Below are 26,062 nucleotides of genomic sequence, written 5' to 3' on the forward strand. Positions count from 1 at the left end.
ATAAGCATTCATTTGGCCACTAGTATGTGCTAGGTGCTTTACAAATATTAAATCATTTGAACCTCAGAAACAAACCTTGTACGGTAGGTGCTGTTATTTGCCCCATTTTACAGTGAAGGAAACTGAGGTGAACAGAGGTTAAGTGACTTGTTCAGGGTCACACAGCTAGTGTGTCTGAGGCTAGATTTGAACTCAAGTCTTCGTGACTTCATATCCTATGCAGTATGTACTGTGCCCACCAAGCTACTTAGGTGTCACCAGGGACATTAGTACAAAGAATGAGACAATTCCTACTTGCAAAAACTTTATGTTGTAATGTTGAATAGAGCATAAATATGAAGGGAATGCCCATCCTGCATCATTTTTTATTACTCAGAGGCTGTATTAGCACTCCTAATTTTATAAGTGATTTTTTAAAAGACTCATTTTGTGTTCATTAAAAGTTTAAAACTCGATTTTGATAGTTTGTTTTTGAAGGGATTACACAGAGCGAGGCAAGTTTTATAGCCGTGGATAGCATCCAGGTCTATGCCTGTGAAGAAAGACAGATGCAACGTCCTTGCCGAGCAGAAGAATTCTCTTGTGCCAGTGGCCAGTGCATCCCCCATGAGTCCGTATGTGATTACCAGCAGGACTGCTCTGACCATAGTGATGAAGACCCCTCAGCATGCTGTGAGTGAATTAAGGCTTGTCTTTGTGTTATTTATTTATTGTCCATCTGTTCAGATTAGGGGCATAGCTCAATCCATTAAAAAAAAAGTCTGGCTAAAGGAAAGCAGTATTTATTCTTGTTAAAGCCACTATTTTTCAAATGCTATTTTTTTCAGTCTCCTTAGGGGATCACTAGGCTCACTTGCTTCTTTGTCCCAGGTGAGGGTTACATCCACTTTTCCTGCTTAGCAATTAAAAAAGGAACAACAGGGAGAAATGGATAAAGGGCCAAACTTGATGTCAAAAAGACCCAGAGAAGAGAAGGCTCAGGGCAAATGTGTTAACTGTGTTTAATTTTTTGAAGAGGTACTACATGGAGAAGAAATTAGTCTTCTTCTTTTTGACTATAGGGTGTGAAACCAGGAGCCATGGGTAGAAGCTGCGGAGAAGTCAATTTAGGCTTGATGTGGAAACAATTGCCGAACAATTAAAGCTGTCCAAGAGTGGAATGGCCTGCCTCAGATAGTGATGAACTCTTCCTCTGTGGTAGACTTTTAGCAGAGAGTAGACAAAATTTGTTATGTATGGTAGAGTAGGTTGGACAAGATTACCGCTTTGTTCCTTTTCAACTCTCAAAATTATGTGATGCCTTGATTCTAATACTGACTACCGACAAGTCCATTAACCTCAAAGTGTACTAGTCAACTCTTTAAGAGCATAAGGTAGAGGAGAGCTGCCCATTTGCAACAGTGGGAAGGATTTTCTCACGTTGATGAGAGACCTCTTCTTTTAACCAAAATGAACAGACTTTGTGTGCTTAGGAAGAGGGTGCTGCGTGGGAAACAAACTCTCTGTACCTCTCTGTACAATATACTATGTAGGGTTCTATCTCCACTGAGTCTAGTACTTTCTACTTCCAGCCAAGTTGAAAGTTAGCAAGTAGGACTACTTTATCTCAATATAGAATAGCCATAGAAATCCAACAGTTGGCTCTTATTTATCACCAACAGTGGCACCTACAGAAGTAGTGTGGGAGTAATGGGGAGTGCTAAAAACCTGAGTTCAAATCATACATCTATCATTTACTTGCTGTGTGACCTGGAATTCCTCAGTTATAGAAGTGTTAGCATCTACCTGGTAGGGTTTTACACTGAAAGTTTCCCATGTTGATGACATCATAACCCCTTTCATGTATTCACGTGTGTGCTTGACACGGCCATGAGTTGGTTTCTAAGGGTCAGAGAAACCAATACTCTTGAACTTTAATGAAGTCTCTTTCATTGTGGCAATACCAACCAGGGAGCACTTTTTTCATTGGAAGATAAGTATTTGAAAGCTCCTATGTCAAGGACTTGTAATTTCATTGGTTTATAAGTTCTGATTGTGAGAACTCCTTCCACCAGAGGAAGATTATAGGCCATTTATAACTTAAAGTCTCAGAGGCTCAGAGAGTTTGTACATGTTGCCCAGACTCATTCAATTAATCAAGCCCGGAGCAGAATTTGAAAACAGGTTTTCCAGACTTCAAGTCCAGCATCTACACAATGCTGCCTCTCTCTCACTTGAAAGAAAATGTAATTTAATTTAAGACGTCCATGATGGGGTATACTATGTAATCTAAGAATTTGCTGAAGTCACTAAGATGTTTGTGGCTTCTTACAACCCAAATATTCTGTATAAATGAATCTCCTGCCTCTGTCAGGGACAATAGTTTTCATTTAAAAGTTGACATTTATTTTGCTGAGGTGATTTTAACTTAGTGAGATATCTTGTTGAACAAGAGATAAATATGGCAGCAAGATAAATGCCAACTTTTTAATGAAAAATTCCTGTGTACAGAATGCTTTTGATGACAGGAAAGAGGGGAAAAGACAGAAGAGAGACAGACAGACAGACAGACAGACACAAAAGGGAGAAGAGAGAGAACCCTACAAATGGTCAGCCTGTCAGGAAACTAAGTAAATTTTAGTTCCTTAAATGACTGAGATAGTTTGTTTTCAACCCCTTGATAAAAAATAAGTATAACAGGCATTACTTGGGGATTTTATAGGACATAATGTGAAGGATAGGTCACAACAAATTCCTGGCCTCCCTTGTCATGATTAGATCTTTTAAAGTATGAAATGAAATTCCCATTCTAGGCATTATTTGTGAAAGTGATAGGATTCTATCTAGGGCTCACCATTTGGTAGCTTCTCTTAGGTAAATTCATCTTTCTGACAATCTCCATCCTTCTTAATACCAGGTATCAAAGACATTAGTATCACCTCACTTTTCAATTAAGCATTTTGACTCTCATTTGTGTTCCTGTAATTAAAAGGATTCAGCATGCTTTCTACTTTTCCTGATCAAAATTCCTTCCTGGTATACTGGTACATGTCTTACATTCTAATTTTGGACACAATCCCAGTCTCTTCTTTCAATAAGGTTCCTCCTGATATCCTCCTGGCATTTCTCCAGTACAGTATCTCCTGATACTCTGCTGGCATTTCTCTAGTACAGATGAAAACAAAAGCAGCCATCCACAACAGATAACAGATACTGTTATTTCCAAGGATTTAAAATTTTCTATACAATAGGATTCTCTTTGACCAAAAGGAAAATAATCTTTTCTCTTAATTGCTGCCAAGTTGGTATAGCAGATGTAACATAAAAATGTCACGGTCATTATAAATGCTGTATCAATTATTTACACGTTTTATTCTAACATTGAGTATTTCATGCTAATAGTTACACATTTATTTTTCCTCTGGGAATGTGTTATCCTTCACATATCGCAGAAAGAAAAAATATAAATAGGAATACCACTTTAAAACTAAAATATAGCTTGCAAGTTTTAGAATCTACAATTCACAATTTTTTCTCAAAAATAATTCATAGACCATGTCATTAAAAACCTCCAGCATCATCTTTTTTGTATGCTTAAGAATAAAATCTCTAGGTTGCTATATCTCTTTTGTGTGCTGAATAGCACTTAAAAAACCTTCCATATTTGAGGGCCTCTGTCATTGTTAATTCACAAAGAATGTAATCAACTAGCTGTTCTGATTAAACAAAATCAACAACAGATATGTCTGTATACACATGTATAAATATATACACACATGTATGTATGCATGCATGTATATATATATATATATATATGTGTATACACCCATACAAACACACCCACACAAACTCGAATATACCTATTATGTTCAAGGAAACATACTAGGTTCTAGCAATATAAAAGCAATGATTAAAAAGATGCTACCCTTGGGAAACTTGTGTTTTATACTGGGGAGATAAATGTCCTTAAGAGGCAGAATGGGTTCTTTCCTCTTTTTCCAGAGAAATTCCTCTCCATGTGAATGATTCAAAAGCTTTCTCACATTTTAACATGAATTATGAATCAAGCAGGCAACTACTAGGTCACATGCAATGCACCAGAGATATAAAGAAAATGAAATAATATATTCAATAATGTAAAAATAATAATTTTTAAAATTGTACATTCTTACAGAATGTTTTTAATGAGTAAAATTATATTTAAACACCTCAATTTTCCAGAGAATATGTAACCCCAACCACAATTATCCATAATTCAGTTTAGTAACTTGAGTTGAGCAAAAAAAAAAAAAGGCATGAAGGAACCAAAATGGATATAACAAAGTCTATGTTCTGCTCCTAGGAATCTACAAAGGGTCCCATCCAGGAACTTCTAAATTATTATTTCAAACACCGTTCTACTAAGCTTGATTATCTCGTTTCCTAGCCTACGGTATTTTGAAAGCAGCAGATTTGAAAGGCTGTTTTCAGAATCGTTAGAGTTAATTCACTGACTACCAAGAGCGGCAGGAAGTGGTCATTGGTAGATAGAGAAAGAAAAACTATAAAAAGACAAGAGCACAAAAAAACGAAACCATCTGAGAACATTTAGTATAAGGTCAAACAACCGTATACTTTTCCATGATTCCTGAGAACAACAATATATTGTACCTCAGTTAAATAATTGACCCTATGTCATCAAAAAGTGAATTTTATTCAGTAGTATACTCTTTTTAAGAGGATACTGATCTGGAGGGGTAGTGAGCTACCCTGGGAGTGACAGCATCCCCCTCACTCCTGTTCTAGACTACCAGTCTTGTTTCCAGTTTAGTTCTCCCAGTCATTAGCTGAGAAAACAATGCACTTGGAGAAGGGGTCAACTACTGAGCAGTTAGTATCCACAGAGGAGGCAAGCCAGCATTGCTGAAGGGGCAAAGGAGAGATAGGGGACATGTCAAACAACCACCACCTTGACTACCAACATTTTTCAGACTACTAGAAGTATCTCAAGACCCTGAACCCCAAAACCTTGGGAATAGCAACTCTTCCAGTTGTGTCTTTAGCCATCACCTTGGAAAATAAACCCTGTGGATTTGCCCCCTGGCAACTGCTCCTGCCAGGCCTACATTCATAGTTACTGAAAATCTAGAAAAGAAAGCTCTTGGCATAAATGTCCTTGGCACTATCAAATGATTTCAAATCAGAACCTGATATAATTTTATCAGGAGTGACATTAGAGATATGATGCTCTGTTTTGATGCTGCACCGTAAGAACTACAAGGCCTTTCCACCTGACCTGCAACCAAAATTGTTCATATGTATTGTCTCCCCTATTAGGATGTGAGCTCCTTGAGAGCAGACACTATCTTATATGTTGATTTGTATCCTGAGTGCTTAACAGCATGCTCTGCATGTAGCAAGCACTTAATAAATCCTTTTTATTCCTTTCTTCATGAGTATCATCTCAATTTTTTCAAAGTATATCCTAAAAAAGACATTCATGAAATCAATTATCTATAAAATTCAGTTATGTAGGACTCAATGCTTCTCAGAAATAACGAATAGGAGGGATTGCTGCATAATAGATTTGAAAGGGGACTCAACTGTTTACAAGTATCTGTGATCTTGTTAACGTGGATATTCATTTAAGTGATTCAAATGGCCACCAATCTCTCCTAAACCCCTTCCTAGGGAACTCTTGACAATGTATTCCCAATGATTCATCTCAAGGGGTCCATACAACATGCTGAAGGCCTTCTTCACTTTATTTTGGCATGGAGAAAACACTAAAGTACAGGGTCCCATCAATGGTCATTACTGATTTTTGCCACATGGTCAATCCATCTTCTTTTTTGGTCATGCTTGATTTTGGTAGCAGCTTAACTCAAATTCTTCTTTGTTGGTCTTTGTTTATGTATTGCTGCCTGCTGACATACACTATACACTTTTTCATTGCCTTCTGTGTAAATGATTGGCTTAATTCTTTTGAGTTTACAACTCTCATCCTGGAGACTGTAATATTTCAGAGTTTGATGCAACCAGTTTGATGCAGCTTTTGCTGCAGTAACATCTGGAGGACCTCATCATCTATAGAGAAGGTCTCTTCATTTTGGAATCTCTACCACATCCCCACCATGACAGTAGCAAACATCTCTAACAAGCATAAATATCCACGTATTTTGCCTGACATGGTAATATTGATCAAAGTTTGAACAAGGTTATCTTTTAAAAACATTTCAAAAATCTTGCATTATTTGTATGTATACACTAGTGAAATCTCATTGTAAGTAAGCCTTTAAGGTGGTGTTTTGTTTTCCCTAATCAAACTCTTTTTGTCAGTCAACAAACAATAGTGCAATGGAATCTTGCATTTCTCTATCTTTTAGTCAATCACGTGAAGATAGAGATGGGGTCTCTAGTGTGGAATGTTACTTATGAAAGCTTTTTATTTGTTAATTGTATCTTTATTAAGGATTTCCAGATATAGTGTGTGTTATTCTCATCATTATGAAATCATTGAGAGATCAACTTATAAAGTATGCAAAGGAAGAGAAGATACCAAAGTCTGGAAAAACCTTTTAATACCCCTTCCTCCCATAACAAATAGAAGACAATGAAGAGAACATAAAAATAACTATGTCCATTTACTACTGAACAAATATTAAGAAACCTGGATTATATGTCTCTTTGTTTTTTACTATTGAACTCTATTTCCTTACATAATTTGTAGCATCTACATAGATAAATACATCATTGAGTTCCTCTATGCACCAAAAAACATTGGACTGTAAGATATTGGATATGGTAAAGACTATAGGAAATTCAGTGTGTTACTTCATTACAATCTGGTCTTGATTTCTGCCATCAGGGGTTTTTCTTTTGTTATTATCAGTTAATCCACAAGAATTTATTAATTGCCTATATGCACCAAATATTTTATCTCTGAATTGAACCCTTGATCTTTTTATTTTTGTTTCAAGGTCTTTCTGGTTCAATAACATAGAGAAAGTATGGATTTCATGGGATTTTAGGACTGAAAGAGATTATACAAAGTATAATTCTGCCTCCTCCTATTAGAGAAGAGGAAATTGAGGGCCACGTTTGGGCGAAGGGACTTGGTCAGCATCACACAGCTAGTTAGTGATAGGCCTAGATTTAAAATTTAAGTCTTTTGATTCTCAGGGCCCTGCGATAATATAGAAATAAATGTCTTCAGCATTTGCATTTGGTTAATTGTAAAATCTTGCATGTGACTCTGAGTATGGTACTGGGAACAATACTTTTGAGTCAGAAAAGTGCTAGATCTGATGCATCCTGATCAAAAGACCTTGGTCAAGTCCCTTAACCTTTCTCTACCTCAGTTTCCTGTAAAATGTTTATGTTATTTGACTCATGGAATTATTGCCACAGAAGTACTTTGTAAATCAGTGATGTCAAAGTCAAAAAGAAGTAGAGGTCACTAAACTAAACATAAGGATCCTTTCAGGCCACATATTGACTTATTTTAAAATGTAGTGTTATCTATTTTTATAGTATTTTTATTTATTTTGTTAAATATTTCCTGATTAATTATAACTGGTATGGGCCATACTTAGGAATATTATGGGCCACATGTTTGACATCTCTATAATGTAAACAATAAAGAGCTACTAAAGAAATGTGACCTACTATAATGTTGTATTGCATGATATCTTCAAGTGTCTTGTCTTGAAAAGTTCTCTGCATAGGATCAAACTTTTCATATTGAAACGTAGGCTTCTTAAGGACAAAGGATATTCCCATGTCTTGGTTTGGCATACCATTGAGCCCTGATAGGTGTTCAATAAATATTAACTAAAATATTAGCAATCCATTTCTGTGTTAATTAGCCATTGCCTATTCATTCCTGTCTCGTTTTTCTTATGTTATACAGAAATTCTTCACTACTGAACCAGAAGCTTCATAAATATTTGAAAGTGTAAGATTGGAGAGTATTTACCTTATCTGTAAAAAATGAGGCTCTTTTGCTTTGCACATACAAAACTGGTTCACTAGGCAGGGGAAAGGATTATTATATTCCAAGAATATTGCTCATCATACTGATGAACATGCAGTACACATTTTCTCAAATCATCAGTGGTGTCATGTCCCATACTCTGATTATGAATAGGGGAGTGCTTCCCATAATCACAAACAGTCATAAAAATATTCAAAGGGACTTGATAATGAAGGCAGTATCCAGTATGGAGAGGAATAGAATATTCTTCAGGTTTTATTAATGTTTTAGCACCCAAAACTCTCCTAGGAGATTGTACAACTTGGTTGCCAGAATCAATTTGACTCTCAAGACTTTCTTCAAACTTGATCAAACTTTGATCACTGTGCCTTAACTTCCTGAATTATGTAGGGGATGGGAATTAATGGAACACACTTAACTCAGCTGATTGAGCTTGACTTATAATTTATAGCTCAGCCGTTTTCTGGAATACTTACACTCAACTAAATCTAAAACTTATGAATGCTCAAATTGTCATGGGGAAAGCAGACTGTTGGACAGCCAATTGCACTATGGTATTGTTGTTGCTGTTCATCTTTCATTCTTGAAGAGGACCAACTTGTTTTCAGATTGTTGAATGCTGATGAATTTCAAGCAGTAACTTTCACAAGGACAGTAATGTTTACTGTTAAACATTTTGAAACTTTTTGAAAAGTAAAATGACTGACCTATATCATAGTATAAAATGTAAATAATGAGATCCTTTTTTTTAATCCAAGTTACATTTGAAATAAAACAGCGGTCTGATTTTGGTTTTAGTTTCCATCGTGTGTGCACATATGTGTATATACATGTACATACACACATCACACATATATAAACATACATATATGTGCATGGTCTCTATATAGGATGACGGGAATCGTAGGTATAGGCCTTTAGAAGTCATACAGTCTAGCTGTCTCATTTTACACATGAGCAAACTCAGTTTCAGAGATATTAAATGACTTTCCTAAGGTTACACAGCTAATAGGTGGCAGTAGGAATTTGGACTCAGGGACTCAGTCTGTACCACACTATCAGTTTTGTTTACATGCATCCACTGGAGTCCTCCCTCTTCCTACCATTGGCCATCTATTTAACTGATAGGAGATGAGGCAGTGCTGAGTGGGTGCTAGCCATAGTGATGAGGGTCAGATTTTTCTGAGCATAGCCTGGCTCCCATGGGGAAAGTTTTTCTTTCCCAGAAGAGTGGGTGTGCTGGGGAGAGGAGGGAGCTTAGCTAGCAGAAGAGAATTCCCTGGGCCAAGTCCTTCGTTCTGATTTCAGCGCAAAATTGTGTCTTCAAAGAACTCTGTTCAGGCCAATGTTCTACTTGAGGCTCTGTACATTTTTCTAATTCATAAATGACTGCAAAATCAGAGCAGAACTTTTCTCCTGCTGGGTTATTGGCAGGGAATAAGGACTTCATGGAGGGAGGAAGTGTTGGAACATGTTCCAAAGGCCTAGTTACAAAGTCTTGGGCAGCTGTCTAGGAGACCCAGGCCCAGTGCCTGATAGTTCACAATCTCTGCAACCCTACCATGCCACTCTTTATTCAGACAAGGGGATTTCTCTTTTGCAATGTAAACATTTTTGGTGTCAACATTTTGTCAACTCCTCTCTGTATACAGTGATGACAAAAGAAATGTCCCGGGAAATGGGAAATTGCTATTTAACAATACTATGGAACTATATAGTGTAGGCATATCAGGGCTTTCTCTCATTCTTTGCTAAGCCCTTCTGATTAATATGGTGCAGCCAAGCTATTCATTTTGTTGCCTTGGAAATTTGTTTAGTGGAGAAAAAATATATTTATGCATAAGTTAAGAGAATCAAAACATACCATTTGGGCATTTTCATCTTGTCTTATCAGATGACTGCCTAAGTAAGCATTGTAGCACCTAGAGGTCCAAGTATTTAATTAGCATACAGATAGCTTCAGCAGTATTGTGGTTTGCATATTTTGCTTTAATGTGTTAACAGTTGACATGTAACTAATGAGCTATCAGATCAAAAGCCCAGGCATTCCTATTTAGATAAATGTGAAAATTCTATAATGACCAAGATCTAGTTAGCTGCTGCAATGTGCTGGTATATAAATGAGGAATGTGATATTGTTTTTGATGGAAAATTCATTTTAGGTTCAATCTAGTGGTAATGGAGTCTTTCTGAACTTCAGACCTCTCATTTGCATGGTATCACTTACTGAGAGGTAGTTGTGTCTCTGGATACCCCCAAAGAGTAGTAACATCCTAGTAACAATTCTGAATGCTTATAGAACATTTGCATACAGTTTCATAGTATATTTTATTAACTCATCCTTGCCACAACCATTGGGAATAGGTTGATAATGCCATTCCTTTTTTACAGATGAGGGCATTGTGCAAGACAGAAGTCTTAATGTAGTTTTTCCAAGGTTACAAATAAAGTTAGTAACAAATCTTAGCCTAGGCTAAGCTTTAAAAGCCTTAACAAGCTGGTAGATGTGTCAGTGGGAGAGAACAGACTCTAGACAGTTGTTGGGATAGAGAAAAGTGTCAAATGCCTTTCTTTCTTTTCTCTTTTCTGCCAGCCCTCCTTCTTTCTTTCCTATCTCCTTCCTTTCTTCTTTAATTTTCCCCTTCCTTCCCTTCCTCTGCAGTTTTATTGATGCTTTTAATATTTTGTGTCCTAGTCATTTCCTGATAGTCTTCCCCTTACTGGTCCTTTCTCACCAACCTTCCATCGTAAGAAATAAAAAGTTAAGAAAAGTGGATGGAGAAGGTGACTTTTTGCCAATGTAACATTCCCATTCTCTCATCAATCTATCTCATCTTTTGAAGAATGGGACCAAGACTGGCCCTCATGTCCAATTTGACATATAAACTAATCATGTAACCCTAGTGTATCTAGATGGTGTAATGGATAGAGTGCCAGGTCTGGAATCAGGAAAACTTGTTCCTGAGTTCAAATCTGGTCTCAGACACTAACTGGCTGTGTGAGTCTGGGCAAGTCATTTCACCCTGCTTGCCTCGGTTTCCCCATCTATAAAATGAGCCGCAGAAAAAGATGGCAAACTACTCCAGTATCTTTGCCAAGAAAACCTCAAATGAAGTCATAAGGAGTCAGACACAACTGAAATGGCTGAACAACAAAATCAAATGCCCTCTTTTCCCTCACCTTCTCCATACTTGATTTTTAATTCACTGCTGAGCCCCCTGGAACCAGGCTGCCCAGTGTCCCAGCTGTGGTCCTGTGGCTAGGTGAAGAAATAGAGAGCGTGGATTGTAAATACCCTCCAGAATATATTTTCTTTTGGTGATAAAGAGAAGAGCCTTTGCTAATATATTAACTTACATGCTGGTAAGAAAAGTTGTGGGGCATAATAAAAAACTTAGAAGGTTTAATTCACCCACAATTTCAAATGGCACAAATTTAAAAAATGGATAAAATTATTAAATGAGAAAATAAAGTAAGCCAAACAATAAGAGATCTTACTTGGAATTAAATTTGTGTCTCTTTAAATTTTTTTCCTCCACAACACTCAATAGGTTTATGTTTGACAAGCAAATTAGTTATTCACTGAAAAGAAGTGAAGTTTCACCCAGTGTCATTAAATTAAAAAAGGACCTGTCAATTGGAATGTTGTATGCCAGACTACTAAATGGAAGAATTTAGGAAATCGTGAGGCCTCACATAATACAGTTAAGCTTCAACGGGTTTAGGAAAGACTAATTGTAACTCAATGGACAGAAAACAGTCTTTTTAAAATTGGCATGATACTTCACCTGTAACGATCCAGCTGTACTGCACACATGTGGTTTGATGTTATGTAACATTTTATTTAATGTTACCCTATGTTTTGTTTGTTTTTTTTTTTCCTCCTGGGCCCCTAGCAAGTTATACTATGTGTAACTTTGAGTCTGATTTTTGTGATTGGAAACCATTATGGACAAACGAGTCACCCTGGAAAATATCAAAAGCATTGCCTTCTAGAGAATTTGCTTTTCCTCACGTGGATCATACAACGAACAGTGAATATGGTAGGACTTTTACATTTTTTTTTCTTACAGTGAATTGAGAATTTAGTGAGAATTGCTGAATTGAACATTTTTATCATGTGTATTCAGAATCGTGGTAGAAAAGTGGATTAGTCTTGGGCTTGGAGTCAAGAAGATCTGTATATAGATTGTGTCTCTCCACATTCATGTATTCAAGTATTTAACCATTGGAACTATTTAAGTTACATTTTGGTTCCTCTGACTTTCTTAATTGATCTATACAGTGACCAAAAAACATATGTAAGCATACATCCCCTATGTAATTTTCCTCAATATATAGAATTGAATTAGTGAAAAGTATAATGGTATTTTTTGTACTTCTAAAAGTTAAAGAACAGTTAATACAGATAAAGCTGCTATTAAAATTCTCCATAGTGGCCTCAAATTATGAGATTTTGCTGAGGTTGTTTTGCAGAGCTACTCCAACCATATAAAAACAAAGAAAAATTGTCTAATCTTCCCTGTGAAAGTAGAGAGCAATATTTTAGCACCATCCATGTAGGAACTACTCAAGTACTGAGATGTAATTAAGCTACTTTTTACCTTTTCTCTTTTTTGAACAAATTTAATTCTTTTTAATCTGCTCATTTTCAGTGATTCTGTAATTTTTTCCATATCCCTTTAAAATGCTCTACTTAGCACCTTAAAAGAAGCCGACCAAATGCAAAAGAAAAGAAATGATTGCTCAAACCTCCTAAGATCTTGCTCACATTTTAAAAACAATGATACCGAATTGTAAGTTTTTTGAGCTTGTGGTTTACTGACCTCCAAAAGCAGTTGTTCCTACTTAACATCATCCTGATTTATTTTTCTTTGGTAATTTCTAAGGAAGAATACTAAAGAATAGCAGTTTTGATCTTGACATTAATAGTAGCCTCTAGAGACTAAGAAGAAAAGTTTGACCTTTAATATGTTAGACTAACTTTTTAAACTCAGTTAATTATGTCATGACAGAATAAGTTCTTTATCTCTATTTTGATGCCAATAAGCTTCCTCTTGGTACTAAGATTTTGTGTTCATGATAGTGGTGTTAAGAAGGTGGAGACAGAGTCCAGGCTACTCATAGTTAGATATAGATGTCAGAAGAGCATTTTATCAAGAACCACATATTTTCTACTTGAAAGAACCATTTTCATCTACTAAAAAGTGGTACTATGATGTGATGAACTCTATAATGCTGTGTCCTCTGCAAAGAAAACCACACATCCAAAATGGCATTCAATTTTCATTTCAGTACCAGTAGCCATGGAGCAAGGTGTGAGGGACATCAAAAGTCATGATTAAAATAGCTTTTTTCTTAAGGAACTTGCAATTAAATGGAGGAATATAACATTTGTAAAGTTTAGCAAGTAAAAGATAATTGAAGAAGAGAGAGCACTGAGAGCTAGGGAGGTCAGGAAAGACTTCCTGTAGGACCTGGCACCTTCCTTAAGCCTTGAAGATTTCTATAGGTTGAGTTGAGGAAATACCGAATTCCAGGAATGTCAGACCACCTGGGACAAAGCATGGAGACTAGAAATCTTGCGAAATTCAAGATTTTAACCAAGCAGTTAATCAAGAAGCATTTATTAAGAACTTGCTATGTGCTAAGCCCTATGCTAAGTCCTGCAGATACAAAGAAAGGCAAAAAGAATTCTTGCCTTGTCAGGAGCTTACATTCTAATGGGGAGAGATGAGATGCAAATAACTAGGTACTTAATAATATATAGAGAGAGCAGATGGAAGATAAAATGAGATGGAAAAGAACAGACACAAACACTTGGGGAGGCTAGGAAAAGTCAATTGGCTGGAAAATAGAGTATATGAAAGAGGGTAACATGAAGTTAATCTGGAAAGGTAGGCTGAAACCATCTTGTGAAAGACTTTAAATTCCAAGATGCAGGGTTTTGTATTTTGTCCAATAAGAAAAATGGAGCCACTGAAAACTTGGGTAAGGGAATGACAAGTCAAATATTCTGTTCAAATTGAAATAATAGTCATTTGCAGGCCCTGCACTATGGATTAAATCTTACAGTGAATATATTGTTACTTAGGCCTCTCCTAATAATGGTAGCCTGTGTAGGATTTATTCTGAAAGTATCCTAGTAAGTCACCTATGATAAATTTTATATCACCAGACCTCCTTTTTGTTGTGTACAATAAATAATTTATAAAAATAAAGCTAAGTTCTCTCTCTTTCTCTCTCTCTGTCTCTGTCTCTCTCTCTGTCTCTGTCTCTGTCTCTCTCTCTTGACCATCGTCCAGATCTAACTAGTGAAGACCAGAGAGAAGACAAGGTTTGACTTTTTAAAGGTGCAGAAGAAGATGTCTGTACTAGATCTTACAAACTCTTTGGTCCCAGGGTTAATTGGAGATAATCTATCTTCCATTGCCTTCCCTTTCAGATTACCTCCCATTTATCTTGTATGTGCATAGTTATTTGTGTGATGTCTGTCCTGTTAGAATGGAATCTCCTTGAGGCCAGGGCCCATGTTTTTGCTTCTCTTTTATGTCCCCAGTATTTAGCACAGTGTCTGGCCCTTAGCAAGTACTTAATAAAAGTCTGATAGACTGGCATTTGCAGACTTCTCAGCATAAGTGAGTAAAAAGAAGAAATGGAGAGAATGAAGGAGTAGGGAAAGAGTAGAAAGAGAAGAGAAGGAGAAAAATGAAGGAAAGGGGAAAAACTAACCAACACCTTGGGGGAAGGGTGGTGATGGTAGAGTTCCACCACCAATTCAATTCAATTTAATGTTTACTAAGGCCATCTCTGTCTCTGTCTCTGTCTCTGTCTCTCTTTCTCTCTGTCTCTCTCTCTCTCTCACACACACACACACACACAAGCACACACACACACAAGCACACACACACACACACACAAGCACACACACACACACACAAGCACACACACACACACACATAAGAAACAGTGCTAAGTGGCCCAGGATATACAAAGAATAGAGAATGAACCTGTGATCTCTTTGGTATATGGAATCCCTAGATTAGGAAACTCTCTACCTTGACTTTCCATGATTTCCTACTCAAGGATAAAAATGAAATAGCCCTTGTCCTCAAGGAACCTGAATCCTACTGAATGATGTAGCATGTGTGCATATGAGTAGCTGTCAAATTAATGCAAAGTAATAATTTCAAGAAGTAGTGCCAACAATTAGGGACATTATAAAAAACCTAATATAGATAGGAGATGACATCTCTCTTTTGCTTTGAATGACAGGTAGAAATTTTAAGATGTCAAATTGAAGAGGTGCCAAGGATATGCTTTGCCTTCCTTTGGGATTCCTCTTTGTTGATTCAGGTTCTCATAAAGGTTTAATGTCCAATTTTTGCTGTAGTTTTAAATTGCTCAAGTAGGGGATTTTTGGGAAATGTCATCAAACCTACTATTTTTAGATGTCCAAGTTTAACATTTCGAGTTAGAAAGAGTTAGAAAGGGCCAGTCTGGATCCTCTACATAACTACAGATAATTACATAACTATTAAAAACATAAAATAAAAAAAACAACTATGTTAGATTTAAAACCAAAGAATGGATGATGGTGACTAAGAATAGTTGGGTATGTGCCTATGGAGTATACATAATTACATATATTATTCAGTTTTTAATCATGTATATAGTATCATAGGAACTATTGAGGCCATCAGGCTTAACCTTATCATTTTGCATATGGTGAAACTAAGGCAGAGCGAGATTAAGTGATTTGTCCAAAATCATTGCAATTGTTTAAGGTAGTGTCTGAACTCAGTTCTCTCTGACTGCAAGCCTAGTGTGTTTACCACTAGACTGCCTAGTGTATGTTTTAGAATATAAGCTTCTTGAGGGCACAGGCAGTTTTTGCTTTTTCTTTGTATCACTAACAATTAGCACAGTTGGTTGGCATCTAGTCAGAGCTTAATAAGTACTTATCAATTGATTATTGCCATTTTATCTATTTGAGATTCAAAATATGAGATTGATTTGTCTAAATTCATTCTCCTTTATTTCCAGATATTGACCTTGAAATTCTTCTCTTCCTCCCACCCCACTAACTTTCTTCCTTGTTCCCTAGTTAAATAACTTCTCTTGGTTTTGAGATTTTAAAAACTACTCTAAGTTTTTACCTATTATTCTCTAGCATAGCTATGGGTATTACTGGTTGGTTCAGTCTGTGGCACTGAGTATCAAATATAACTTGACATTCAGCTCTGAATTCCCTTTCCTTCTGTGTAATTGCATTGACACACATCTATGAAAGTGGCATTCAGAACCTGCTCTTGTTCAGTCACAATGGGCAACTTGCCAACTTGCACATCAGTGTGTGTTTATCAGAGGGCAGGTTCAAGCCTTTGAAGTTGTTTTGCAGGGGAAGCTTCCTTGTAAGTTTTCACTATTCAGTGATGCTAACCCTGACAGAAGCCAAAGTATGTTAAGGTTGGAGATGATGTAAGATCTTATCCTCTTCTACCTTTGCCTTTAGCGCATCTGCTCTAGTCAGAATCTCAAGGCAGTTATTTTGCCAAAGTTCAGATTAGATCTTTAATTAAGCTTTCATCCCCACTAGCACAGACAACAATGTCAAGCTGGCAGGCCCCGGGAGAAAGGGAGCTTATTTCATTGGTTCATACCATTCACCACTTTGTGAAGATGTTTAAAAAATAGAGCTCTCATGGGAATTTCATAAGGGCAAGTTGAATACATAACAGTGAGCTTAGACATTTAATTTAATTTTGATTTCAGAGTCTATTTACATCACCAATTGTCAGTGGAAAGCATTCTTTAGGGTTTTCGGATAAAAACTCTTTTTTAAAAAAATCAATTAGACTTGATTCATATCAAAATACTCAGTATTGTTCGTAAAATAAAATTTAAAGAAAGAATTTTTTGGTAATTTGCAAGGCTTACTGGGAAATGTGTGGAAATGTAATTTATGTCATATCTGAATAATAAAATAAATTGGATATTTGGGAGGATTTAATGTTAGAGAAAAGAATTCCTAATACTAAGTGGATAATGGTGTAGTTTTAACTGTATCTAATGCCTCTATTTATTTTTAGGATCATTCATTTATTTTGGCGCTGGCCTACACCCTGGTCTGTCTCATCTTGGTGGTCCTTTCCTTACTGGATTACATCCTGCCTCTGCTCCCTGCCAGGTACCCAACTCATCTCAATCACTGCTACCAATTCACTAGTTTTAAATTGAAACCTCTGACACATTTAGCTCATTACTTTATGTTAAATAGTGCTTTGTCCTTTTACAAAATGTTTTCATTTCATTTGATCCTCATAAGAATTCAGTGGGTTAGATAATGCAAGTGTAATAGTATTCCATTTTACACATGAAGAAACTGAGACTCTGAGGGATTGTAATTCATCCTAAAATGACCCAGATAGTGAATAGCAGAACAATGTTTTGCTATCACATCAGTGAGGAATTGGATGATTATTTTTATGCCCCACCCATCCTGCCATTCCAGGATGACATTTGTCAAAAAATGTACACCCTCTTTTTAGACACTGGAAATTGGTGTTGGTAATACTAAAATTACGGTGGCCTTTTTCCTTTAACTATTTTGCCCTTTTTTTGTTCATCCAATAATTTAAACTATGTATATAATGCCAAAACAATAAAATAGTAGAGTTAGTTCAGTTGAACAACCAGTAATTTCAGTGTGTGTGTATGTGGAGGGGAGGTCAAAACAATTATTAAGACAAAATCTTGATAGACCAATGTGAATTGCCTAAATCTTTAACTTTTCCATCAATCAATAAGCATTTATTAAGCTCTACTATATGCCTAACAAGGTGCTATGTGCTTGGATACAAAGATAAAAGTGAAAATTCATGCCCTTAAGGTTACGCTCTATAAGGGGAAACAACATATATACATATAGTAATAATAATAATAATAGTCATATAATAGAAGTTTATAATATGTTATACACATATTATTTTATTCTCATCAACCCTGAGAGGTAGGTTTCCCATTTTACATATGAGGAAACTGAAGTAGAAAGCAATTAAATGACTTGTCTGCTGTCACAGAGCTAGTCAGTGTCTGAAGCAGGATTTGAACTCAGGTCTTCCTGACTCCAGAGTCATTCCTCTATGCACGGGCAGCCTCATTTAGGTATATAAAGAAGACTTAAACAAAACAGATATGGAGCAACACTGGGGGCAAAGGTAGAGGGAGGAGCTAGCAACGGGGGGAGATCAAGGAAGGTCACATAGGGAGGGTGGAGGTTGAGATGAATATTGAAGGAAACCAGGGATTCCAGGAGGCAGAGACTCATTCAAAGTGGCCAAATTAATAATCACCTCTAATCAGACACACTTTCTCATCTTGTTCCCAGGTTCCACAAACTCCTGAGCTCTCTAGCTTAGGGCCAGCCCCCAGTGTTTTGGGGACATTTAATTTACTGGTCAGTAACTTTCCTCTAATTCTCCTTGTCATCACCTAACCTGGCACAAGGTGGTAAAAATCAGAAAACCATCAAGAGATCAATAGTTGTCACTTTCCACCTCATTGCCCAGACTCCAGAGGTTGAAAGAGATCAATTGGGCATCAGTAGGGGTTGCAAATCAGATTACTTTCAGAATCCAATGTGGAACAAACTAAAATGGGATTTTCCTCCATTCCCCCATGCCATTTCCCCAGGATGCCTTCCTCTTGACCTTTCTATTTCTTATTGCCAAGGTTAGGATAGATGATGCCTTACCCTCCCTTCTTTCCTTCTTCAATCTATTTAACCTCTTCTGTTTTAGTCATTGGAAAATTTACCTTTAAATAACCCTGGACCACTTAACTTATTGTTTAAAGTGCTTCATGAGCTGGATATAAGTGCTATTATTATTATTATTATTATTATTATTTTATTGTAAATAGGCAGAGACAGCTAGGTGGAAAAGTAGATAGGGTGCTGGGACTGGAGTCAGGAAGACTTGAGTTCAAATCTAGCCTCAGATGTTTACTAGCTGTGTGCCCCTGGAAACATAACTTAATTTCTGTTTCCCTCAGTTTCCCTAGCTACAAAATAGAGATGATATTAATAGTACCTGCCTCCCAGAGTCATTGTGAGGATCAAATGAGGTAATTGTAAAGTGCTTAGTGCAGTACCTGACTCATAGTAGGTACTTAATAAATGTTTCTTTTCCTCCCTCTTTCTTTCCTTCCTGTCTTCCTCCCCTCCCTCCTCCCTCCCTGTTTTCCTTCTTTCCTTCATTCCTCCCTCCCTCCCTTTTTCTTTCCTTCCCTTCCTTCCTACATTCCTCTCTTCTTTCATAAATAAGCATTGGAAGTCTAAGCATCTTAAGAGGCATCATAGATATCAGCGATCCAGAGTACCACTTGAATGGGCTTATTCCCTCTCAAACTTGTTAGCAAAACATGAGATCAGTAGAAATGCCTGGGAGCTCTTTGATACAAGATCCCTGAGAAACAGTAAGAGTAAAGTTTTAAAAGAGTTTTCACCTGCTGTGTTCTGAGGGCAATTCTTTTATGATCATAGGATCAGAGATTTAGAACTAGAACGGATCTGGGAATTCATCTTGTCCAAGTCTCTCAATTTAAAGATGAGGAAACAGGCCCAAAGAAAGAAAATGAGTTGCCTGTGGTTGCAGAAGTCATAAGTGGAAGAGCTGTGATCCAGACCTATGACCTCCCATTCCAAATGCAGTACTGTTTCCATTTCCCCAGGCTGCCTCTCTCAAATCACTAAATTTCAAGTGATGCTTAACAATCGTTAATGTATTTGTCACTACATTGGACCAAAATGCAGGGCTTAACCCCTGGCATTAAAAAAAATTACTTAAGTGCTTGCTTTAGCAGCACATGTACTAAATCTGGAATGATACGGAGTTGGGAGAGGGTTAATTGGATTGTGCTGCACTGTTTACTCTCTAGAGGGAAAACAGCAAGGGTTTTATTGGCTGTCTGGGACAATATTTGAAGACTGGAATTAATTTGATAAATGATCCTTGATTTAAAATTATCTAAACATATACATATTTGTATATATACACATACACATATATATCACGTATCACCATATGCTTATATATCATCTATCAACATATGTTAATATATCGTATATCATATATCACCATATGTTAATACATGTCCTATATTAACATATGGTGATATATGATGTTTTGGAATAAAAGTTCCAGTAAAAAATGAACATACCCAAGGTCTTCTAGTAATTAGCTTTCCTGGTCAATCATCCTAATCAGAACATGCTGTTAATAGTTGTCCTTCCTGAACAATAGATACAACTCATTATAAAAAGTTGTAGAAGGGCAGAATGATAAGCAAAATAACATCCTTTGATCCAAAGGAAATCTTCATTAGGTAATTAGGTCATTTCTCCCACAGCAAGCAAAGTACAAACTAATAGAGCTAAGTCTTTCTTTGTAAGGATTTTGAGGGTACATGAGGGTACATCTTTTTGAAGGTAGTTTTCCAAGTGCATGGTTTTAGGATCATTTTGCAAGGCTTGCCCAAGCTTGTTGTATGAACAGCCCATACCATCAATATGCACACATGTTCTGTAAATAATCAGTACTCAAGATGTAGGCCTTCATTTAAAGCTACAGCACTACTACCACCTTTGGTATCTTGTGGAAACTTGGCATTTTTCCTTGGAATACCCAGGAGGCATGAGGATTAGGCCATCTGGCAGCCTGGAGCTAATCATTTTTGGGTGGGACTTAATGCACATTTGTTAATTGTTGTCAGTGAACTAGAAAATACGAAATGAGGTGGTTAATAAGCCTATTGTCATTTGTAGAACTTGACTATTTGGGATACTATACAAATCGCGGAAGGCTTGCCCATAGGAACTTAAACAAAGCAAGGCTGAGGGTATAAAATTAATGGGCACTTGTATTACTGTGTATTGAGAACAGCTAACAATGATTGGAATTTGATTGAAATGGTGAGTGAAGGAGAAATAATATTTTTTTCTTAAAATAAAATTAATGGGTTCTTTTTAATTGTTTTTGGTACATAATGATTAATTGGCAAAGGAAGACTGAGAGACAATCTTCATAAACAGACTAAGGAATTTTATACTGTCCTATCTTGTTTGATAGGGTTTGGAACTAGAGAACTTGAGGATGCTAAGCACTGGAGAGATAAAGGAATTTGCCCAAGGACCCACAGCTAGGTAGGGCAAGAATTGGGAGAAGAACATAATTATCTGTAGTGGTCTTATCACTACACTATTCCAGGTCTTAATGATGTTGGTAAGGAAGAATGTAGGTATGAGGATATGTTGATATGGGTTGAAGGAGCGCGGCCAGGATTGCAACAGACAAAATTGACTAAATTGAAGGAGACAGAGTAGACAGAAAAGCAAGTGGAAGGGGGAAAGAAAAAGAAACAAGTATTTATTAAGCACCCACCATGTGCCAGGCACTATGCTAAACACTTTAAAAGTATTATCACATTTTATCTTCACAACAACCCTTTGAGATAGGTGCTATTATTATCCCCATTTTATAGATAAAGAAACTGAGGCAGACAAAGGTTAAGTAACTTGCCTAGGGTCATACAGCTAGCAGCTAGTCAGTGTCTGAGGCTGGATTTGAACTCGTCTTAGAACTCTATCTACTGCACTACCTAGCTGTAAGTTAAATAAATTTGTTATATTATTCATTCGTGTTAAAAGGATTATATACCTTGAATGATGAATTAATAAATGTAAGGTACTTTGCAAATATAAAATGTTACATAAATATTCACTGTTATTGTTAATAGTAATAATAATATTATTTTTGTAAGGTTTACCAGAGTGGCAGTTATGGACACCTGATAACAGTCTTTGATGCAGCCTTGATGCTGTAAGATTAGATTAATTAGGACCATTGCCTTTTTGAGAAACCATGTCTTTCACACAGTGATGCCCAGTAATGTCAAATATTGAGTCAATAATAAAGCAAAAATGGAGGTAAAAGCAAATGAGAGGGAGAACGATATGCAGTGATAGTACAAAGGCAGCTGAAATCAGGAGGTTGAAGAACACAGGCTGAGTTTTGGGACCCCTTCTACTGTCTTTAGTCAGTCATTCCCAAAGAGCAATGATGTCTGTGGCTTAGGCCAATAGTCTGATGGCTCCATTCTTTTCTGTGTTCTTTGGTCAAGTTTTTTTTTTTTTTTTTATCAAGAGATCCATAGGCTCCGTAAGGGGAAAGGCCATAGGGCCTTGTGGCTCAAGGATTATTGGATATTGTCTTCACCTTGTTCTAAGGAAACTTTCTGTGTAGGTCTGGAAACAGGAAATAGTGTTTCTTAATAGAGCAGGAATCTGATTTTTAAGAGAGAGCTATTTCAATGAAATGGTGGGTGCTGGAGCCTGCTTGTAGGGCATACGTCATGTGGAAAAATGACTGAGGTATAGAAAAAAGTAACATTCAAACAAAATAAAACAAAACAAAAAATGGGTAGGAAATTTAACAAGCATGAAGTTGGAAAAAGGTTTTCCAAGAACAGTAAACAGAATGAGCCAGACACAGAAGTAGGAAATTTCAGCAAGTGTAAGTAGGTGAGGATAAACTGGAAAGAATCCAGTTGGTCTGGAGTGAGGAATATGTAATAAGATGAATGAACTGGAAAAGTGAGGCCAGATTACAGAGGGCCTTGAATGTCAAGCACTGTAGTTTCAAATTTTTCTCAAGACTCAATAAAGAATGCTGGAATGCTTTGGGTGGAGGGATGGCAAGGGATAGCTCTGAAAGGAGGATTGGTTTGGCAGCTTTGTGAAGGATGGATTGGAGGTGGGGGAGGGGCACATGGAGCTTGAGAAAATCTATAAGAAGGCAAATACATTAGTCCAGGTGGAGTAGAATGATGGACTTTGCTTGTATTGGGGCAATAATAATGTTTTAAAGAGGAAACAGATGCCAGAGGTATTGGGAGGTGAGGGAAACAAAAGTCATGTAATGAAAATGAGAGTGAGTAAAAAAGAATACCATTAATAGAAATAACAAAGTTAAAAGGAAGAAAAGGTTTAAGGAAAAGGATAATAAGCTCAGTTTTTGTCATACTGAGTTTAAGGTGTTGTCAGGAAATAAGGATTAATAATGTCTATGTCCTTTAGGTGCCTGGAGTTTTGCTTAAGGAATTTAGAAGATAGAACAGGGCTAGAGGTTCAGAATAGGTAGTCATCTGCATAGATATATAGATATTGGTTTATATATCACATACCGTATGTTAATATATATATCACTATATATTAATATATGCCCTATTTTAGCATATAGTGATATATGACATTTTGGTATAAAAGTTCCAGCAAAAAATGAACATGCCTAAGGGCTGAGCATATTTGTCTGTTGCAATCCTGGTCCTGCTCCTTCAGCACATATCAACATATCCTCATACCTACATTCTTTCTTACCAACATCATTAAGACCTGGAATAGTGTAGTGATAAGACCACTACAGATAATTATGTTCTTCTCCCAATTCTTGCCCTACCTAACTATGGGACCTTGGGCAAATTCCTTTATCTCTCCAGTGCTTAGCATCCTCAGGTTTTCTGGTTCCAAACTTTATCAAACAAGATAGGACAGTATAAAATGCCTTAATCTGCTTATGCAGATTTTCTCTCAGCCTTCCTTTGCCAATTAATCATTATGTACCAAAAACAATAGAAGGGGAACTTTGGTTGTTGTTCTTCATTCTCAAAGAGGACCAAAATGACATCACTATGTTGGAGTCAAGGTACAGTGTGTCTGACTGTGGCTGATCAGATCAATATAGGCTCTACCACAAGTCAGATGCAAATAGTCCATCTGAACATTTGGAGTGGAGATAGCTCTAAATTTGCACATCTCATGTTTCTTTTGACCTACTGCAATTCTGCTTCACTGATGGGGCACAGCACCTTCTTTGATGCAGGCATGCCATGCTGGACAGCTCTTTGTCAGTGTCTTCCAAAGTTCCAAAGTTTTTCAGTGAGACCTTGAGTGTGTCCTTGTATTGCTTCTTCTGCCTACCATGTGATGCATAGATATAGAAGCCATGGAAATAGAATTCATGAGACTGTGAAAGGAGAGAGGAATAACAATAATGACCTGCTTTTATATAGTGCTTTAAGGTTTGCAAAGCACTTTACAGATATATCTCATCTTACTCTCACAACTGTGGGAGGTAGGCGCTATTGTTATCCCTATTTCACAGATGAGGGAACTAAGGCAGACTGGTCAAGTGACCAGCTCTCAAACTTTGAGAGCAAAGTGTAGAACATTGATAAACATTCATCGTGAGGGAGTGGGAAAAGAAAAACATCCAATGATGGTAATTTAAAAAAAAAAAAAACCATTACAGAGGTAGCAGGAAAAGCAGGAGATCGGAATGTCTTCGGAGTCAAAGGGACAGAGTGTGTCCAGAATGTCAATACAATGTCAGATACTAAGCAGAGATCAAGAAGGAGTAGGACGAGGTAAAGAAACTTTTTGCATTTTCTGACTAGATCATTGGCAACTTTTGAGAGAGCAATTTGAGTACAACAGTAGGGATTGGAGTCTTCCTTGGGAGGAAGCAGTAAGATGTGGACAACTTTTACAGACGTTTGAAAGGAACAGGAGAATAGCTAGTTGGAGTAAGAGAGTCAAAGGAAAGGTTTTTGTATGATTGTGGAAACCTGAGCATATTTTTAGGCAACTAGACTGCAGTACATTGCATAAAGCGACTGCCTTGTACCACCTCTCACCAAATGCTTTATTGCGTCAAGCATTTTTAGCTGGTACATAATGGAATGATCTGACTCCACCACCACCACACACCAGCCTCTTTCTACACTTTGTGGAAATGCTGCTGTGATCAGTCACTCCCCTTGTCAGCTGCCCTAGCAATGGGGACAATTAAAAGCTATAATTGGCACCTCTTCACTTTCCAAATATACCAATATCCTGAAAGTGATTACCAGCTGGACAAGGTCTTGGAGATGGTTCATATGGAGGAATTAACCTGGGTTTTCTGAATGGTTAGAATGAAAGGGAAGCTGGCTTCATTCATTTAGAAGGAGCAGCCACTGGTGAGAACTGTCCCCATAAAAACTTGGTTTACTTTTCATCTGGCACTATAACTCAGAGCCAATCCCATTTCTGTTCGATCAGTGTAATATCCAGGAAAACAGTCAGAACTCTCACCCATGGGATATGGGGAATATTAGAAAGCCCGGCCATAGGCCTTTTAAGATCATGAATTATTGACAAAAAGTGCAAGGTATTCTTAGAATTAAAACAAAAGTCAGACTATGTTTTTAGAGGAAATTTTAATATTCTGCTTGCCATATTTAAATGGATCATAATAATTAGAAGCAGAATTGTATAGTTATGGATGCTATTTGCAGTAGAATGTGATAACATCATAGGAATGACAAACTAATTTTTTTTTCAAAATCACTATGGCAGCAGTTTACTGATTTTAGTAAATTTTAATAACTGATGTTTTTTTCCTTGGATTTGTATCCAGTAAGGTACACAGCTATACTACTTTAAAAATCCATTCTTCTTTTTTTAGAGAAAGAAATGAGGTGGAGGATACCTGACTAGGACATGGCAAAGAAGATAGTACTGCTGGGTGCTGCAGGATTAGAAAGAAGCAGAGTGGGGATAAGAAGAAATACTGAGGGAGGGGAAGAAGTGGAAGCTAATATCAATGAAGCACAATTAGGGAAGGTAGAGAGTTTTATAAAAGAAAGCAAAATAATAATTTGGGAGAGAAAGATGAAATGAAGACTTTAAGCTTCCAGATTTTGTTGTTCAGTCATTTCAGTCAAGTCTGACTCTTCATGATCTCATTTGGGGTTTTCTTGGCAAAGATACTGGAGTGTTTTGTCATTTCCTTCTCCAGTTAATTTTACAGGTGAGGAAACTGAGGCAAACAGGATTAAGTGCCTTGCCCAGGGTCACACAGCTAATAAGTGTCTGAGGTCACATTTGAACTCAGATCTTCTTGATTCCAGACTAAGTGCTCTATTCTCTGGACCACCTAGCTGCCCAAACTTCCAAATAACTACATGCAAAGTGTTGGCATCCCAGACATAAGTGGTTTTCCCAATGGT

The 26,062-nt window shown here is 37.0% G+C and overlaps 1 protein-coding gene across 1 annotated transcript in view; it reads left to right on the plus strand.

Moving 5' to 3' along the window:
• MALRD1 (MAM and LDL receptor class A domain containing 1) overlaps positions 1-26,062 on the plus strand; it is an 832,608-nt gene that overhangs the window by 123,236 nt on the left and 683,310 nt on the right. Inside the window, 3 exon segments of the mRNA XM_027847861.1 lie at positions 465-672; positions 11,851-11,997; positions 17,047-17,144. Of these exon segments, the coding sequence (XP_027703662.1) occupies positions 465-672; positions 11,851-11,997; positions 17,047-17,144 (453 nt within the window).

The sequence above is a fragment of the Vombatus ursinus genome, unplaced genomic scaffold (genome assembly GCF_900497805.2).
Source record: "Vombatus ursinus unplaced genomic scaffold, bare-nosed wombat genome assembly UNPS02005459.1, whole genome shotgun sequence".
Classification (NCBI taxonomy): domain Eukaryota; kingdom Metazoa; phylum Chordata; class Mammalia; order Diprotodontia; family Vombatidae; genus Vombatus; species Vombatus ursinus.